The following is a 15,879-nucleotide window of genomic DNA, read 5'->3' on the forward strand; positions in this document are numbered from 1 at the left end:
GGGGGGAGCTCGCGCACCCAGGTGGAGATGATCCGCCGCGCGGCCGCGGAGAACGTCCGCGCGGCTCGCGCCAAGCTCGACGAGGCCGTCGCGCGGCGCGGGCCCGCCGCCGAGGCGCCCGCCGCCGAGGAGCCCGCCGCGCCCGCCGAGGAGCCGCCGCCCGCAGTCGTCGACGTCGGCGGCTTCTCCGTCGCGGACGACGACGCGCCAGTTCTGAGGGCTGTCAATAGCTCGTGCCTGATCGATTTGGCGGGGTAAAATAGTGGCAAATACGAGCCGGTCCCGACGATGACCTTGGGCGATGGCCGAGGCGACGATCGATGGTGCCGGGCGATCCCCGCGACGGGGCGTCGCCGCCGGGGGCTCCGGCCGCGCCCGCGACGCCGCCGGTGCGCGTCCGATCGCGACTGGCGCGGCGGCGTCCGCCCCCGCCAGAACACCCTTACTCGCGCGCGCTCAGTCGACCTTGATGGCGGCGTAGATCTGGAGGTTAAACCAGAGCGCGGCGAAGAAGCCGATGGCGCCGCAGAGGAGGAAGAACGTGAACGACGCGAGCGCCATGTAGCCGAAGTAGACGAGGCTCGGCAGGCCGCCGGAGATGTCGAGCTTCGCGTCGAAGTACCAGACGGAGTAGAGGAAGAGGCAGGCCGCGGCGGAGCCCGAGCAGAGGAAGGAGCGCCACCACCAGCGGTAGTCCTCGTTGCGGAGCTGGAAGTACGCGAGGACGATGGCCATCTCCGCGCACGTCGCCGTGAGGATGAGGAGCACGGCGACGAGGAAGCCGAAGACGTAGTAGATCTGGTGGAGCCAGAGCGCGGACATGATGAAGAAGAGCTCGATGCAGACCGCGCCGAAGGGCAGCACGCCGCCGAAGGCGACGGCGAAGACCGCGTGGCTGTACCACTTCTGCGGCGGGACGACGCGCGGGATCTGCTTCGTCTTCGTCGTGCAGCCTGCGCCAGGGCTGCGGGCGACCCGGGGATCTCGAGATCTCGAGCTCCGGAGATCTCCGCCGACGCCGCGGCCGCCGCGCGCCGCGACCCCCCGAGAGACACCCGCACATACGTATACCTTCACCGCTTCCGCTTGGCCGCGGCCGGCGCCTTGGCCTTCTTCCTCGGCGCCTTGGCCTTCTTCGCCTTCTTGCTGCCCTGGGCGTTGAGCTGGGCCTCCCGGTTCGCCGCGGAGAACGTGCGGTGGGGCGCGAGCTTCTCCGTGTCGCGCGGGAGCCGGAAGACCTCGTCGAACTTCTTGTGCCAGCCCATGAAGTGGAGGCCCACGTCGACGGCGTCGCCCGCCCGTGTCAGCGAGACGACGCGCGCGTCGAACCAGACGCCCGTCTTCGCGCAGCGCGCGTCGACCTTGGCGCCCGCGACGAGCGCGTCGACGTCGAGCGTCGAGCACTCGAAGACCATGTCGTCCTCGCCCCACGTCGGCTCGGGGAAGTCGCAGCGCGCCTCCGCCGCCGGCGCGCCCCACTTGACCTGGTCCGCGCAGAAGAAGGGCTCGTCGCCGGCGTCGTCGAAATCCGCGTGCCAAGGCACGAGGCGCCACTTCTCGCAGGCGTCGCAGGCGACCCAGCGGCTCGGCGGCCGGTCGGGCATCGCCTCGGCCAGCGCGTCGACGGCGCCGTCGCCGTTCGAGGACCGGCGCGACGCGGGCGACGCCGACGCGGACACGGCGGGCGCGGCGGCGCCGAGGAGCTCGGCGACGCACGCGTCGACGGACGCGAAGTTCGACTCGAGCGCGCCGTCGAGCGCGGGGCTCCCGAAGCGCCGGGGCTCCCGGGGGGCGCCGTCCGGGAAGAAGAGGGCCGCGAGGTCCGCGGGCCAGGGCCGCGCGCGGCGGATCGGGTCCCGGAGCAGCTCGCCCAGCTTGCCTGTGCCGAAACCAAATCTTCAACCCGACTTCAATGTGCGCGTATTCGAATGTTTTGACACAAGCTCTTCGGCTGGGCTTCGAGAACTCGACGAGAGCGATCGATCCGTCCAAAAATCAGCCGAATCGACTTCGATTTGACCGAGCTAGAGAATTCTCAAGTTTGGTCAGGACCACCCAAACCAGTGGTTGGTTTCGGCACAGCAGCTCGCGCCGCGCGGCCGCGTCGTAGCGCGGCGCGTCCGGCGGCGGCGACGCCGGCCGCTTCCTCTTCTCGTCCGGCGGCGGCGCGCGGGCCGCCGCGCGGAGGATCGCCGCGGCGTCGGGGCAGAGGCCGCAGCCCCTCAGGTTGTCGAAGGCGAGGCCGCCGTCGCCGAGCGCCGGCTCCGCGAGCGCGTCGAGGTCGTGCCAGCAGAGCAGCGCCTCGACCTCCGCGAAAGGGCCGTAGGTCCGCGCGGGCGCCAGCACGACGTCGTCGTCGCGGAGCCGGTCGCAGGCGCGGTACTGGGGCGCCGCCGTGTCGCCGTGCCGGAGGTTCCCGACCTCCTTCTTCTTCACGTCCACGGGCGCGGCCGCGACAGCCGGCCGCTCCGCGACGCGGACGAACGTCGCCGTCGACGCCGTCAGGAGGATGGCGTCGGCGGCGCAGGCCGCGGCCTCCCGCGCCGACGGCCGCGCCGCCGGCGCCTGCTTCCGCGCCTTCTTGGCGGGCTTCTTCGCGCACGGCGGGCACGCCGCCGGCTTCTCCAGGGCCGCGTACGCGAGCAGGCGCCGCCGGATCGCGAGGAGCGCCGCCTTGGCCTCCTGGCGCGTCGACGGGTCGCCGTCGACGGCGACGCAGGCCCGCAGCTCGGCGTCCGCGCAGTCCGCGCCAAAGGCCGCGAGGTCGCGGAGCGACGAAAGCAGCGCGTCGGCCGTGCCCGCGGCCCCCAGGACCTCGAGGGGCGGCGCGTTGGCGCCGTAGGCCACGCCCCGCAGGTCGCAGACGCGCCGGGCGACGGACACGGCGCAGGCGAGCGCCTGGACGCGCTGCTCGAGGACCAGCCGGGCCCGCGACGCGGCCGTCTTCTTCGCCGCGCTCGCGAAGTCCTTCTCCATGCGCAGGAGCGCGTAGGGCAGCTGGCCCCGCTCGAACTCGAGGAAGCCGACGAGCTCGCCGACGTAGCGGTCGAGCCAGGCCGCGCGCGCGTCGCCGGCCTTCTCGAAGAACGCGTCGCGGAAGCCGTGGCGCGCGAGCGCGGCCGCGGCGGCCGCGTCGTTCTTCGCGCTCGGCAGGCAGGACCGCAGGAGCATGGCGAAGGCGTCGAGGGGCCCGTGGGCCCGCCGGAGGCACTGCTGGAGCTCGTCCGCGCAGACGAGCTCGACGAAGGACCCGCGGCACGCCGGGCTCCCGCAGAGGCAGACCGCGTCGCGCCACTCGCGCTCGCTCGACGTGCAGGCGCTGTAGTCGAAGCAGAGCTCCTCGCCCGCGCGCACGGGCCGCGACGTGTGCAGCGCGACGGACAGCGCGCCGCCGGGCTTCGCGAAGACCGACGACTGCAGGTTGCCGTCGCAGGAGTGGGAGCACGACGACGCCCAGTTCGCCTTGTCGCCGCCGGCGTCGACGAAGTACAACCCGTAGCCCCGCGGGTCCGCCTGGGGCCGCTCGAGCGCGATGTTGTGGAACGCCTCGGGCGCCGGGTGCCTGCGTGGAAACCGAATCTTCAACCCGACTTCAACGTGCGCGTATGCGACCGTTTCGACGCAAGCTCTTTGGCCGTGCTTCGAGAACTCGAGAAGAGCAGTCGATTCGTCCAAAAACCAGCCAGATCGACTTCGATTTGACCGAGCTAGAGAGGTTTGAAGTTTGGTCGGGACCACCCGAACCAGTGGTCGGTTTCCACGCAGCCGGGTGCGCGTCCGCCGCCGCGCGGCCCAACACCTCGCGGCGGCACGACGTCACCGCCGCGAGCTTCTCGAGCCAGCGGTAGGGCGGGTAGACCTCGCCGAGGTAGTCGCAGACGTACTCGTGCGCGCGGAGCCCGCCGGGCCGCGTGACGACTACTCCCGTGCCCTTGGCGCGCGCGCGGAACGGCCCGTCGCTCCCGAGCCACCGGGCGAAGCCGACGACGGCGGCGCAGGCGAAGCGCAGGGCCGGGTCCTCCGCCGCGTCGCCGCAGGCGACGGCCGCCGCCGTGAGCGTCGCGGGCGCGGGCTTCTCCGAGTTCGCCGCGAGCCGGCGCAGCGCGGGGATCAAGGAATCGTTCGCGAGGCGGCCCGCGTCGCCGGGGACGCCGCAAAACTCGCAGGCGAGCTCGACGGCGCGCCGCGCGTAGCAGTCCAGGCCGACCGCGGCGACCTCGTCGACGGCGCGGCCGGGGCCGCACGCCAGGGGCTCGAACGTCGGGTTCATAGCGGCGGCCTCGGCCGCGCACGCGCGCCGCGCGGTCTCCGCGGCCACGGCGTCGACGACGGACGCGACGACGAGCGCGTCCTGGTCCACGTCGCCGTCGGCGACGTACTCCTTGCGCCACGCGTCGCCGATGGAATCGTCGTCGACGGCGTAGGGGCTCACGACGACGCCCGGCGGCACGTTTTGGACGGCGAGCGCCGCGCGGACGCTGGCCGCCTGCGCGGCGTCGGCGCCGGGGAAGGCCGCGTAGCCGCCCGCGAGGAACTCGTAGTCGCGGTCGCGGCCGCGGTCCTTGGACAGCGTCGGCCGGTAGGGCCACGGGCACAGCGGGTCGCGGTTCCGCGCCATGCAGGCCTCGGCGATGCGCTTCATGGCGACCGTGCCCGCCTCGAAGCAGCACCGCTCGGCGTACCCGTCGACGACGGCGAGGGCCGCGTCCGCCGCGGCGCCGTCGCGCGCGAGCGCGGCGGCGAGCGCCGCGCGCGCGGCGGCCCAGTCGAGGTCGCCGCAGGCCGCGCCGGCGGCGACGCGGTCCTCGTCGCCGATGGCGCCGCCGATCGTCGGCGCGGCGCAGCGCCGCGCGGCCTCGCCCGCCGCGTAGGCCCGCGCGGCGGCCGCGGCGGTTTCGGGAGGCCGCGCGAACGCGCCGTGCCGGGCCAGGGCCTCGACCTCCGCGACGCACCGGACGTCGGGCTTCTTGGCCCGGAGCAGGCGCTGCAGGGCGTCGCCGGTCCGCGGCGCCTGCGCGACGGCGGCGAGGGCCGGGAAGCGCTGGGAGACGACGTCCAAGGCCTTGAGGAGCACGGACGTGTCGTCGGCGCCGACGAGCACGACGCCCTCGGGACGCGGCTCGCGCTTCGGCCGCTTGCGCTGCTGCGGCGGTGGTTCAAGCTCGTTGGCTGGACTAGGCGCCGGGAGCTGGGCGGCGCCCGCGCAGCCGTCGTTTGCGGAGGAGTCCATTGCTGCTCGATTTCAAAACCTAGGTTCATCAAGTCCTCAACGAGGCCTTGCGCGACACGCCTCGCGAAGGACGTCGTCTTACGTACGCCCCTCCCTAGAGCCCGAAGCAGGCGTCGAAGAGGCGCTCCCGGTTGCCGGAGCTGCCCGGCGCCGGCAGGAAGAGGTGGCGCGCGCCGCCGTTGATCGTCGCGAGGTCGTCGTAGTCGTCGCGGCGCGCGTCGCCCTTGGACGACGCGAAGGCGAGGACGTCGTGGAGGACGACGTCGGGCACGCGGCCCAGGGCCGCGCCCGTCGACCGCCCGCGGACCGCCGCGGCGAGGAGCGTCTCGACGCGGGCCTGGAAGTCGGGCTTGAAGAACTGGTGGCGCTCGGGCCGCCAGATCTGCGCGAAGCGCCGGAAGGACACGCCCGCGTAGACGACGCGCTCGTAGGCGTTGTAGTCGAGCGCGGGCAGCCGCGGCGCGTCGGCCGGGCAGTAGACGAAGTCCAAGCGGTCGAGGCAGCGCGCGCGTTTCGCGCGGTTGATGAACTCCGTGTAGGTGGGCCGCGGCAGCGGCAGGAGCTTGTTCTTGCGGGGGTCGCCGCTGTAGACGCCGCCGTCGCGCATGGCGCAGTAGTCGCGGGCCGTGAAGTCGAAGTCCTCGCGGTTCGAGCGCTTCGCGGCCTTGACGCGTTCGCCGTCGTCCGTCAGCGCGGAGTCGCCGCCCGTGCCGTAGGTCTTGCCGTTGGCGTGGACGACGAGCAGGCGCCCGACGAGGGGCCGCGACGGCGGCGCCGGGGTTTCGTCGCGCGCGTCGCTGCTGGGCTTGGGCTTGTTGTAGTCCGGCGCCGTGCAGGCGCGGCGCGGCCGCTTCCGGCCGGGCTCCTCGGGCGTGGGTCGGCTGCGTTCGGCTTCCACCTTTTCGAGGGCGTCGGTGGCGAGCTTCGCGATGTGCTTGATCGACGTGTCCATGCTAGCTTTTTGAACGCGAGCTACCAGCTCATACGCCGAGCCAAAGCTAGCTTTTTGAACGCGAGCTCCAGCTCATACGCCGAGCCAAAGCCCTCTTGAAACTAAGACCGTGTTGCCTTCATCTTGCCTTCTGCAACGCGGCGATGTTGACGTCGAAGAAGGCAGACTATTTCGAGCCCGTCAGCATGGATGAAGCAGCCGGGCAGCCCGCCGTGCTCGTCCGGCGACGCGCCCTCATCCCCTTTTTTGCCGCCGCGCTGTCCGTCGCTGGCGTCTTCGCCCTGACGGCGCGCAGGAGGGACCCGGTCGCGACGGAGACCAACTTGAGCTCTCTTTATCATTGCAAGAACGGCGACCCGGGCGTCGCGACGCGCTACGAGAACGGCGAGTGGGGCACGGTGACGGGCGACTGGTACATTCTCGCTCAAACGACGGACGCCGGGACCTACGACTGCGGCAGGATGATCTTCGGCCTCCGGGGCAGCGACGACCTCATCCTCCGGCAGGAGATGCTCTACGTCGGCACGTCGGACGACGACGACCACGACTTCTTCACGTCCGGCACGGACTACTGGTTCAACGTCACAGAAAAACAGGTGAAGCGCAAGGTCCCGGGCAAGTGGGAGCGGACCGCGGACGACAACGACGGCTGGAGTTCCGTGCCGCTCGTGGGCACCTACAAGGGGAGCAAGTGGTTCGCCTGGTACACCTGCGGGCCCGACGCCGCGTCCATGAAGCGCGGCTACGCCTACGTGCTCAAGGACTCGAAGGACGCGGACGACGCGTTCTACAAGGAGGTCAAGAAGAAGCTCAAGAAGCTCGGCCTCTTCGACTACTCGTCCGGGTTCACCAAGTACCCCCAGTCCGACGACTGCGACTATACGTGGCCGACGGCCGGGCTGAGGTAACTCGTGCGCTGAACGTTGCAAGTTGAGGTTCAACTTGAGACTGAACAGAACGATGGCTTCCTCGATGGTTAACTCGATGGGCGCTGCGGCAGCCTAGCCGGCGTTCCCGATGGGCGCCTGCTCGTCGTCGAAGGTCGCCGTCGGCCCCGCGTCGCCGGCGCAGATGAAGCGGCAGGACACGGCGCACGCGCTCGTCGCGGCGGCGGAGCTCGGCGCCGGGGCCGCGGCCAGCTCCGTCGTCGGCGGCGTCGTCTCCCAGAGCGTCGCCGGCGCCGCGGGCGAAGCGTTGCTGGGCGTCGCCAAGGAGCTGCCCTGGATCGCGCCCGTCGCGTTTCTCATCGGGTCCGTCGTCCAGGCGGCCCACGACGCCAGGAGCCTCAAGGCGGACGCGCGGGCCTTCGTGCGCGTCGTGCGCTCCGTCGAGGGCGTGCTCGAGCAGGCCGCCGTAGACGGCAAGCTCGCGGGCGCCGCCGCGCCGTGCGCGCTCATCAAGGAGGCCCTGGAGGCGGGCCTCGCGCACGTGCAGAAGCTGGAGACGCAGAGCGTCTGCGTCGCCATGCTCCTCAGCGGCCGCGACGGCGAAACCTTCGCGGAACTGCAGGACCAGCTCCACCGCGCCTGCGACCTGCTGGCCCTGGCCTGCGCGGCGGACACGGCGCTGCTCGTCAGGGAGTCCTACGACCAGGAGACGCGGCTCGCGGAGGACGTCGAGGCGGCCGGCGGCGCCGCGGCCGTCGCGCGCGACCCGGCGCTGCGGGCGAAAATCGCGGCGTCGCTGTCGGCGGCGGACCGGGTCATCGTCGCCACGGTCGCGCACGAGGTCGAGGCGTCGCGGCACGCGCTCGAAGCGAAGCTGGAGGCGAAGTTCGCCGCCGACGCCGCGGAGCGCGAAAAGCGGCACGAGACCATGCTCCGCCAGCTGTCGACGCTGACGCACGTCGTGGGCGCCATCGCGCGCATGCGCGCGGGCGGCGACGATGAGAAACGAGCGGCGATGGACGGCGCGGCCGTCGCCCGGGAGGTGCAGGAGAAGATGCCGCTGCCGGCGGCCGAGCCCGCGCGGCTTCGGGCGCTCGACAAGACGCAGCTCGAGGCCCTCGTCGGCGACGGCGACCTCCGCGACCTGGTCAACGAGGCGCGGGAGGTCCACGAGGCCGACGTGTCGTGGATCGGCACCGTGGGCCTCGAGGACCAGACGTACCTCGCGACGGACCTCAAGGGCGCGGCGCCGGGCGCGCTCGACGGCGTCGTCGTGCCCCGGCCGCTGAGCCAGTGCCAGCACGTCGTCGCCTCCGGGCAGGCGCGGACGTCCATGGTCGCGACGTCGCCGGACGTCTTCGCCATGGCCGGGCCCGAGGTCGCGGCGGCGGCCGAGGCGGGCCACGCGGGCGTCGCGCGGTTTTTAGAAACGACGGGGGCGGCCATGGACCCGGCGACGGCCGCGGACGCGCGGCTCAAGCACGCCGCGCCGGGCGGCACCGCGACCGCGGGGCCCTACCGCACACTGGTGCAGCTCGCGACGGACGACGCCGTGCAGTACCGCGGCGTGCCCGTCCGGGTCCACGGCGAGGCGGTGTGCACGCTCTGCACCATGGGCAAGAAGACGGAGGACGTCTCGAAGCTCGAGTCGCTCGCGGCCCGGGCCGGGCAGCTGCTCGAGCGCAAGGCGGCCGCGCGGGCCGCCGCCGCGGAGGTCGTCGCCCCGGCCGCGCCCGTCGTCGTCCCGGTCGCGCCGGTCGTCGTCCCGGTCGCGCCGGAGCCCGCGGCCGCGCCGCGGCCCGCGCGGCCCCCGGCCGTCGCGCGGCCCGCGGCCCCCGCGGACGGCGACGTCGGCCGCTGGCTCGCAGCGCGGCGCCTCGGGGCCTTCGCCCCGGGCCTCGCGGCGCTCGGCGTCGAGACCGTCGAGGACCTCCACGACGCCACCGCGGAAGACGCGGCGGAGCTGGGCATGACGCGCGTCCAGTCGAACCGGCTCCGCCGCGAGGCCATCAAGAGCCTCGGGGCGTGCCCGGTCTGCGCGCGCTACGGGAGCGGCGGCTAATTTTGCTTCGAAGGGGGGTGCCGGGGGGGGACGCGTCGGGCGCGGCGCGACGAGGGCCTACTCGACGAGGCGTACGCCGGCGACGTCCTCGTTCGAGGCCTGCCTCGCGGTCGACCAGCTCTACTGCGCTCTACTGCGTACGCCGGCGCACGGCGGCGCGCGCGCAGGAGCCTGCTGCGCGCGGCCGCACTGTCTCGATGTCTCGCCGGGGCTTTTCCTCGTTCGAGGCCAGCCTCGCGGTCTACCAGCTCTAGCTCTACTGCGCCGCGGTCACCCGGTCCCTCGAGCGCAGCGGCGACCTCGCTCCGGTTCCGGGCGTCGGGCGGCTCGAGCGTCGCGCGCCGCCGCGCCGAAGATGGAGACGACCATCGGCCTCCTCGGGAACGGCTACGCCATCGTCTGCGCGGACCAGAACGCCGCGCGGTCCATCGTGTGCTTCAAAAAGGACGAGGACAAGATCATGAAGCTCGACGACTTCAAGCTCCTGGGCCAGAGCGGCGTCGGGGCGGACAACGTCGCCTTCACGGAGTACGTCCAGAAGAACGTCGCGCTTTACAAGATCAACAACGGGCTGAGCCTGTCGACGAAGGCGACGAACAACTTCATCCGGGGCGACCTCGCGACGGCGCTGCGCAAGGGGCCCTACCAGACGAACCTCCTGCTGGGCGGGTTCGACAAGGGCGTCGGCGCGTCCCTCTACTACATCGACTACATGGCGAGCTCGAACAAGGTCAACTTCGGCTGCCACGGCTACGGCTCCAACTTCGTGCTCTCGATCCTCGACCGCGAGTGGACCGAGGGCCTCGACGAGGCCGCGGGCCTCGACATCATCAACAAGTGCATCGCCGAGCTCCAGACGCGCTTCCTGATCCACATGCCCAAGTTCCTCATCAAGATCGTCGACAAGGACGGCATCCGCGTCCTCGAGCAGAACCCGCCGGTCCTGCTCCAGGGCCAGTAGGTGCCGCGGCGCCCGAATTTCGAACTCTAAGGGCGCTTTGTCTCGGTTTAAGCGCGCTTCGTCGTCCCGCGGCCTCGGCCCCAGCGGCCGCGCGCGGCGGACCGGCTTGCTCGCTCGGACGGTGCTCCGGGGATGGCGCGAACGGCGTCGGCCACCGCGGCCAGTGCTGCGTGCGCGCCCGGCCCCTCTTCGCGCGCAGCCGCCGTCGACGTCGCGACGTCGACCGACCCCCGGCGCCCGGCTGCTGAGGCGAGCTGCCGCAGGCCTGCCCGAGCTGCGTCGAGCGGCTCGTCGCGCCGTCGAGCGTCCCGCGGCTCGTCGCGCGTCGTCGCGCGCGCCGCCCGCGGCCCGCCGCGCACCATGGGCGTCCCCCAGCCCGTGGTCCACGGCACGACGATCTACATCTCCATCGTCCTCGCCTTTTCCATTATGACGCTCTTCGCGCGCTGCCTCGGCGTCTGCAAGAAGGACAACGCGCAGATCGCGCTCGTCCTCTACCCGCTCATGGGCTTCTGCGCCTGGCTGCTCTGGTGCGTCATCGCGCGTCTCTTTTCCCTTCGCGCGCGCGCGGCGCCGACCGTCCGATCCCCGCGGCAGGCTCTGCTCGTGGATGCACCAGTGGCATCCGCTCCTCGTGCCCACGTACCCCGACTCGGAGTAGCGGGCATCTTTTCGTCGCTCCGCGCGCGTGCTCGTGGCTCGCGTGCTCGTAAAACGCGTCCGGTTGCGTCGCGCGGCCGGGGAGCGGCGCGGGCGGACGTCGCGGCGGCCGCCCTCGGCCGTCTCGAAGGCCGCCGGCGCGGTCACGCGGTTAGCGCCTACCGCTTGCCGCCGCCGGCGCCGTCACGCGGTTAGCGCCTACCGCTTGCCGCCGCCCGCGGTGACGACCTTGGTGTAGAGGTCCTTGATCGTGTCGTACTGGGCGTCGTTCGTCGCGTCGGGCCGGGCGAGGAACTCGCCCCACATGGCCTGGAACCGCGCGGAGGCCCAGGCCTTCCACTCCGGCGTCGCCGCGCCCGGGTGGAGGGCCGCGAAGGGCTCGCCGCCCGCGGCGTGGAGGATGCCCGCGGCGCCGACGGGGTCGGGCACGAACGGCAGGGGCCCCGGCGCCTTCGTCGACCGGACGAGGTGCACGTGCGCGAGGCCCAGGTTCTTCGTCGACGGCGTCGACATGTTCGCGTCGTAGGCGGCGCAGTGCTCGAACCAGACGGCCGCCTCGAGGAGCAGCGCCGGGTCGTGGGGCTCCTCCTTCATCGCCGACTCCAGGACGTACGCGGCGCGCTCCGCGACGTGGTCGAAGGCCTCGCGCTGGATGGTCCACTCCCAGGTCTCCGTGGAGCAGTGCGCCGGGTCGAGGCAGACGCGTTTCAGCTCCGCGAGCGTCGCGTTCCAGAATTCCCGCGAGTCCGCGACGTAGTCGCGGATCGCCGGCGGCCGGTCGACGCGCGAGAGCTGCGACAGGAGGCCCATGGGCAGGAATTCGTAGCGCTCCTTGTAGTCCGCGTCGGCGTAGCTCAGCTTGCCGCCGAGGAAGATGCCGCTGCGGTTCCAAAAGTTGGCGTCGAAGAATTCGCCGATCGTGAACGCGCCCTCGGCCCACGCGACGGTGCGCTCCTTCGTGTAGTGCGTCCCCGGCCAGCCGAGGTCCGGGTAGAGTTTGCGCTTCGTCGCCCACCAGCCGTAGGTCATCATGCTCAGGTTGATGACCGTGACGTCGTCGCGGAAGCCCTCGCACCGCTGCTGGTAGCGGACGGACGTCCACTGCTGGTCGTAGTTCACGAGGAGGAGCGCGCGCTCCGGCAGCGGCGCGAGGAGCGCGCGCGCGTAGTCGTGGAAGTACCACGCCGGGGCCGCGGCCTGGAGGCCCATAGATTTGCCGTAGAGGCCGCCCGGCGCGCCGGGCGCCGCGCCGGGCGGCTCGAGCCCCGCGCGGAGCTGGCCGAGGAGCAGGAGCAACGCGAGGGGCCCCGCGACGGCGACCTTCGCGAGGTCGCCGCCCGCGGCCCCGGCGGCCCGGGCGACGCCGTCGACGCCGAGGCCCGCGAAGCAGCAGACCAAAACGTGCGGCTGCATCCAGAACCGCGCGTGGATGCCGTAGAGGAGCGGGTCGCTCAGGGGCAGGTTCGACAGGGCGTGGAAGACGACGAGGTAGAAGCCGAGCGTGCCCGCGAGCGCCGCGGCGACGTCGCGCGGCGCGCTGCCCGCGGGCCCGTCGTCCGGCGCGCGGTCCCGCGCGGCCGCCGCGCGGCGCCGCTCGGGCGGGACGCCCTTCTTCTCCTCGTTGTAGGCCTGGACGCGCGCGCGGCGCCGGTACTTGGACGCCTGCTTGCCCCGGGGCGCGCCCTCGTCGTCCGGCGCCGCGGCCGCGGCGCGGCCCTCGGCGAGCGCGAGCGCGACCGCGCCCGCGGCGGCCAGGAGCGGCAGCGCGGCCGTCGCCGGCCCCTGGAGCGCGTGCACGCTGTGGGCGTAGGCCGCGAGGCGGTCGCCGAGCGACTCGCCGCCGCCGCCGCGGCCGCTGTACAATTGCAGCGTGCCGTAGTCCTTCCGCAAAAAGTGCCGCGCGAAGCCGGCGAGGCTCCGCACGTCGCCCCAGGAGCCGCGGCTGTCCGCGCCGAGGGGCAGGTAGGCGTAGGGGCTCAGGCCCGCGAGGCCCGCCGCGACGAGCCTGAACCAGTCGCCGGCGCCGAGCTCGCGGCCGCAGATGGACAGCAGCCACCCCACGAGGGGCACGGCGAAGAGCACGGCCGTGTGCTGGTTCGTCAACGCGACGCCGACGAGGAAGGCGCCGAGCGTCAGGTCCGCGGGCTGGCGGAGGCGCGCGTAGCGCAGCGCGCGGTGGACCAAGAGCGCGGCGAATAAATTGTTCAGCGCGAAGACCTCGGCCGTGCCGGCGTACTGCCACGTGACGGGGCTGAAGGCGAAGAGGCCCGCGCCGACGAGGCCCGGCAGTTTCGACGCGTCGGCGCCCTTGGCGGACCAGCGCGCCTCGTCGACGCACGCGCCGACGACGGCCGCGGCGGCCGCCGCGACGGCCGCGGTGAAGAGGTTCGCCCAGGCCGCGGGCGTCGGCGCGAAGAAGACGCGCGGCAGCCGCAGGACCGGGTGCATGACCATGGTGAAGAGCGGGTAGCCCGGCGGGTGCGCCGTGCCCAGGCCGCAGGCCTCGGCGAGGAGCTCGCCGCTGTCGCCGCCGGCGACGGACGGCGCGGCCGTCAACGCGTAGACGGCGAAGACGCACCAGAACGTGAGTTTCGTGCGCGCGTCGAGGAGATGCGCGTCGCCGGTGGCCGCCATGGTCGTTGAACGCAGGCCTGCTACCATGCGCGACGGGCTGCCACTGGCCAGCGACCGGCATCTTTGGCCGGCGCTAGAGGTGTGGTTTGCCGCGGCAACTCGCTGTTTCTGTTCGCGAGCGAACCAGCTCGAGCATCCAAGCAGCCGGCCCCGCGGCAGCCAGATCTCAGAGCCATGCACACCACCGTGCGCCGCCGCGTCCAATCCGCGGCATCGCTCGCACCCGCGCGCGCGCCCGGACGCGAAACTGCCGGGGCGCGCGACGCGCCGCGTCGCCGCCGCGTCGCCGAACCGCTCCTCGCACCCAGGCGAAGATGCGACCCATGGCGCGGAGCTTCTCGGCGTCGGCCAAGGTCTGGATCAACAAGGAGACCAAGGTCATCTGCCAGGGGTCCGCGCCGGCCGCGTCCGCGGGACATTAAAAGACCGCCCGCGCGACCGCGTCCCGCCGCTCGCAGGTTCACGGGCAAGCAGGGCACGTTCCACAGCGAGCAGGCGCTGGCCTACGGCACGAACGTCGTCGGCGGCGTGACGCCGAAGAAGGGCGGCCAGGAGCACCTGGGCCTGCCCGTCTTCGACACGGTGATGGACGCGAAGAAGGCGGTCAACCCGGACGCGTCGATGATCTACGTGCCGCCGCCGTTCTGCAAGGCCGCGATCATGGACGCCATCGAGGCGGAGATCCCGCTCGTCGTCGCCATCACCGAGGGCGTGCCCCAGCAGGACATGGTCGAGGTCAAGTACCACCTCACGCGCCAGAGCGCGACGCGGTTGATCGGCCCGAACTGCCCGGGCATCATCAAGCCCGGCGAGTGCAAGATCGGCATCATGCCCGGCTACATCCACAAAAAGGGCAAGATCGGCGTCGTCTCCCGGAGTGGCACGCTCACCTACGAGGCCGTGCACCAGACGACGGTCACGGGCCTCGGCCAGTCGACGTGCGTCGGCATCAGGGCAGGACAAGAGAGCGAAATTCCCAACTTCAAAGGCTCATATCTCGGCCGTTTTCCACCCGTTTTGGCTGATTTTTGGACGAGCGATCATCTCTCGGAACGGTCTCGAAGCGTGGATGCTTTTTCCGGGGCGCGCGCGCGCGGAACACTCACGTTGAAGCGACGTTGAATCACCCTTTTGCTGCCCAGGTCGGCATCGGCGGCGACCCGTTCAACGGCACGAACTTCATCGACTGCCTCGAGCGCTTCACCAACGACCCGGAGACCGAGGGCATCATCATGATCGGCGAGATCGGCGGCTCCGCGGAGGAGGAGGCCGCCGAGTGGCTCAAGGCGCACGGCGACCCGGACAAGCCCGTCGTGGGCTTCATCGCGGGCACGACGGCGCCGCCGGGCCGCCGCATGGGCCACGCGGGCGCCATCGTCTCCGGGGGCAAGGGCACGGCCGCGGCCAAGTTCGCGGCCTTCGAGGACGCGGGCGTCTTCATCTCCCGGTCGCCCGCGCAGCTCGGCTCGACGATGATCCAGGCCTTCAAGGAGCACGGCAAGGAGATCCCCATGGCCGCCTAGACACCGCGGTCGCCGCCGGCGCGCTGCGCCGGCGCGGCCCCGCCCCCGCGCGCGCCCGGCCGCGGCTGTCGGCCGGGCGCCGCGCCGCGGCCGCGAAAGCGCGGCCGCGCGCCCCGCTTGTCTTAACCCCACCGGAATCGAGCTGTGTCTGCCTGGGCCCGCGTCGCGTGGCGGGGTCGCCGCCTCGTGGGGGCGACTCGAGAGACGAGTCGGAGACGACTCGATCGACGCCGCACGTCGAGCTCGACGCTGCCTACGCTGCCGGCCGCGGCGCGACGACCCCCGGCCGCTCGAACGGCGAGCCAAGTCTGGTGCTCGACATCGCAAACTCGACCGCGCGCAGCACGCCGTTCACCATGGCGCAGAACAACCCGCTCATGTTCAGCGGCAGCGCGGCCGACATGCTCAAATCCATGGTGCGTCAAAAATTTCCGCGCGCGACGCCCCGATTTTCGAAAAGTGTCTCAAAAGCGTGTGCACTTCCCGCCCGGGGTCGCCACAGACTTTACGGACAAGGTGCACTTCCTAGGGCGCCGCGGTCCCGGAGCAGCAGCCCATGACGTCCCTCGAGGACTCGCAGGCGGCGAAGAAGAAGATGGACGCGGAGAAGGTCTGCACGGACGAGCACTGCACGGAGGACCACGCGCACGGCCACGACCACGGCGACGGCAAGGTCTGCACCGCGGACCACGGCCACGGGTCCCACGACCACGCGAGCCACGACCACGGCGGCCACGACCACTCGACGTGCACGATGGACCACGACCACAGCGAGCCCAAGGCCGAGGGCGGCCACGGCCACGGCCACGGCCACGGCCACGGCCACGGCGCCGAGCACGAGAAGAAGGAGCACGACGGCGGCTGCTGCGGCGGCCACGGCCACGACGACCACAAGGAGGCGTCGGGCCACGACCACGGCCACGGCCACAAGAAGGAGGAGGCGCCGGGCCACGACCACGGCCACGGCCAC

General features: G+C 72.3%; 3 protein-coding genes across 3 annotated transcripts; 2 read left to right on the forward strand and 1 right to left on the reverse strand.

Moving 5' to 3' along the window:
• Positions 1–456: 456 nt before the first annotated feature.
• On the reverse strand, positions 457–942 carry AURANDRAFT_28398 (hypothetical protein; the record flags this gene model as incomplete). Its single annotated transcript, XM_009040027.1, has 1 exon — positions 457–942. A coding segment is annotated over one exon (486 nt), but the record flags the coding sequence as incomplete, so codon positions are not given.
• Positions 943–9,374: 8,432 nt separating this feature from the next.
• Positions 9,375–10,141, forward strand: AURANDRAFT_60167 (hypothetical protein; the record flags this gene model as incomplete). Its single annotated transcript, XM_009040016.1, has 1 exon — positions 9,375–10,141. The coding sequence occupies one exon, from the start codon at positions 9,487–9,489 to the stop codon at positions 10,090–10,092; it is 606 nt and encodes a 201-aa protein (XP_009038264.1).
• Positions 10,142–13,709: 3,568 nt separating this feature from the next.
• AURANDRAFT_28269 (hypothetical protein) lies at positions 13,710–14,909 on the forward strand (the record flags this gene model as incomplete). The annotated part of the gene is made up of 3 exons (XM_009040017.1): positions 13,710–13,777; positions 13,845–14,328; positions 14,529–14,909. The coding sequence occupies 3 exons, from the start codon at positions 13,710–13,712 to the stop codon at positions 14,907–14,909; spliced, it is 933 nt and encodes a 310-aa protein (XP_009038265.1).
• Positions 14,910–15,879: the final 970 nt, after the last annotated feature.

Source organism: Aureococcus anophagefferens (assembly GCF_000186865.1).
Source record: "Aureococcus anophagefferens unplaced genomic scaffold AURANscaffold_13, whole genome shotgun sequence".
Lineage (NCBI taxonomy): Eukaryota > Pelagophyceae > Pelagomonadales > Pelagomonadaceae > Aureococcus > Aureococcus anophagefferens.